This window comes from Charadrius vociferus, unplaced genomic scaffold (assembly GCF_000708025.1).
Source record: "Charadrius vociferus isolate BGI_N301 unplaced genomic scaffold, ASM70802v2 scaffold570, whole genome shotgun sequence".
NCBI lineage: Eukaryota > Metazoa > Chordata > Aves > Charadriiformes > Charadriidae > Charadrius > Charadrius vociferus.
Genome location: NW_009646418.1, coordinates 3,705 through 5,160, shown reverse-complemented (window position 1 = coordinate 5,160; position 1,456 = coordinate 3,705). Strand labels below are relative to the sequence as shown.

The window sequence follows — 1,456 nt, the reverse complement described above, 5'->3', positions numbered from 1 at the left end:
GCTGGGGGTCACCCAGGCGTGTTGACCCCACGTTGACCCCACGTTGACCTCTGACACCACCCCCCCCCAGGTCTGCGGGCCGGACCTCGGCCTCCCCGAGCGCCTCCGGCTCTTCCAGCGGCTGCGGGCGGCGCAGGAGCGGCGGGACGGGACCGGGGACGGGACCGGGGATGGGACCGGGGGCGGCCGCCTCCCCCCGGGGACCCCCATCCGCATCGCCCTGCCCGGGGGGGGCCGCCTGCCCGGCCGCGCCCTGCAGACCACCCCCTTCCAGGTGGCCGCGCAGCTGGGGTATGACAGGCCCGGGGTCCCTACGGGGTCCCCACAGGGTCCCCACGGTCCCCACAGTGTCCCCAGCATCCCTACGGGGTCCCCATGCTGTCCCTATGGTCCCCACAGAGTCTCCAGGGTCCCTGCAGTGTCCCCACAGGGTCCCCAGGATCTCCACGAGGTCCCTGTTGTCCCCACAGGGTCCCCACAAGGTCCCTAGTGTCCCCACGGAATCCCCAGGGTCCCCACGAGGTCCCTGTTGTGCTCATGCTGTCCCTATGGTCCCCACAGTACCCCCAGCGTCCCTGCGGTGTCCCCACAGTGTCCCCAGCATCCCCACGGAGTCCTCACCCTGTCCCTATGGTCTCCACAGTGTCCCCACAAGGTCCCTAGTGTCCCCACGGGGTCCCCATGCTCTCCCTATGGTCCTCATGGGGTCCCCAGGGCCCTGATGGCATCCCCACAAGGTCTCCAGTGTCCCTGCGGGGTCCCCATGGTGTCTCCAGAGTCCTTGCAGTGTCCCCACAGAGTCCCCGAGGCGCCCCCGGGGTCCCCAGCATCCCCATGGGGTCCTCCTGGTATCTCCGTTGTCCTCACGGGGTCCCCAGTATCCCTGCGGGGTCCCCAGGGGGTCCCCTTGGTGTTCCTGGGATCCCCACGGTCCCTAGGGGGTTCCCTAGTGTCCCTACAGTGTCCCTGGGGTCACCACAGTCCCTAGGCTGTCCCCAGTATCCCTGCAGCATCCCCACTGTCCCCATGGGGTCCCCACTGTCCCCATGGGGTGCCCTGTTGTCCCCGCAGGGGGGGTCTGGCGGAGGCGGCGCTGGTGGCCCGGGTGAACGGGACCCTCCAGGACCTCGACCGACCTCTGGAGAGTGACACCGACCTGGAGCTCCTCGACTTCTCCACGCCGGAGGGACGGGCGGTGAGTCCGGCGGGACACGGGGCCGGGTCCCTGCCCCACATGTCCCCCCGTGTCCCCTGTGACCCCCTTCTCCTTTGTGTGTGTGTGTCCCCCCCTCAGGCTTTCTGGCGCTCCGGCGCCTGCGTCCTGGGAGCGGTGGCGGAACAGTTTTACGGGGCCACGCTCTGCAGCGCCCGCGCCACCGAGGACGGCTTCTTCTGCGATGTCCACATGGGGGACAGGTAAGGAGGATGGGGGACAGGCGGGTCCCCCGTGGGGGCG

At 70.1% G+C, this 1,456-nt stretch overlaps 1 protein-coding gene across 1 annotated transcript in view; it reads left to right on the top strand.

The window, feature by feature from the left end:
- Positions 1-663, top strand: part of RPRD2 (regulation of nuclear pre-mRNA domain containing 2) — a 22,070-nt gene extending 21,407 nt beyond the window's left edge. Inside the window, exons 12-14 of the mRNA XM_009880821.1 lie at positions 17-18; positions 71-291; positions 471-663. Of these exons, the coding sequence (XP_009879123.1) occupies positions 17-18; positions 71-291; positions 471-663 (416 nt within the window). The remainder of the gene's footprint in view (positions 1-16; positions 19-70; positions 292-470) is intronic.
- Positions 664-1,456: the final 793 nt, after the last annotated feature.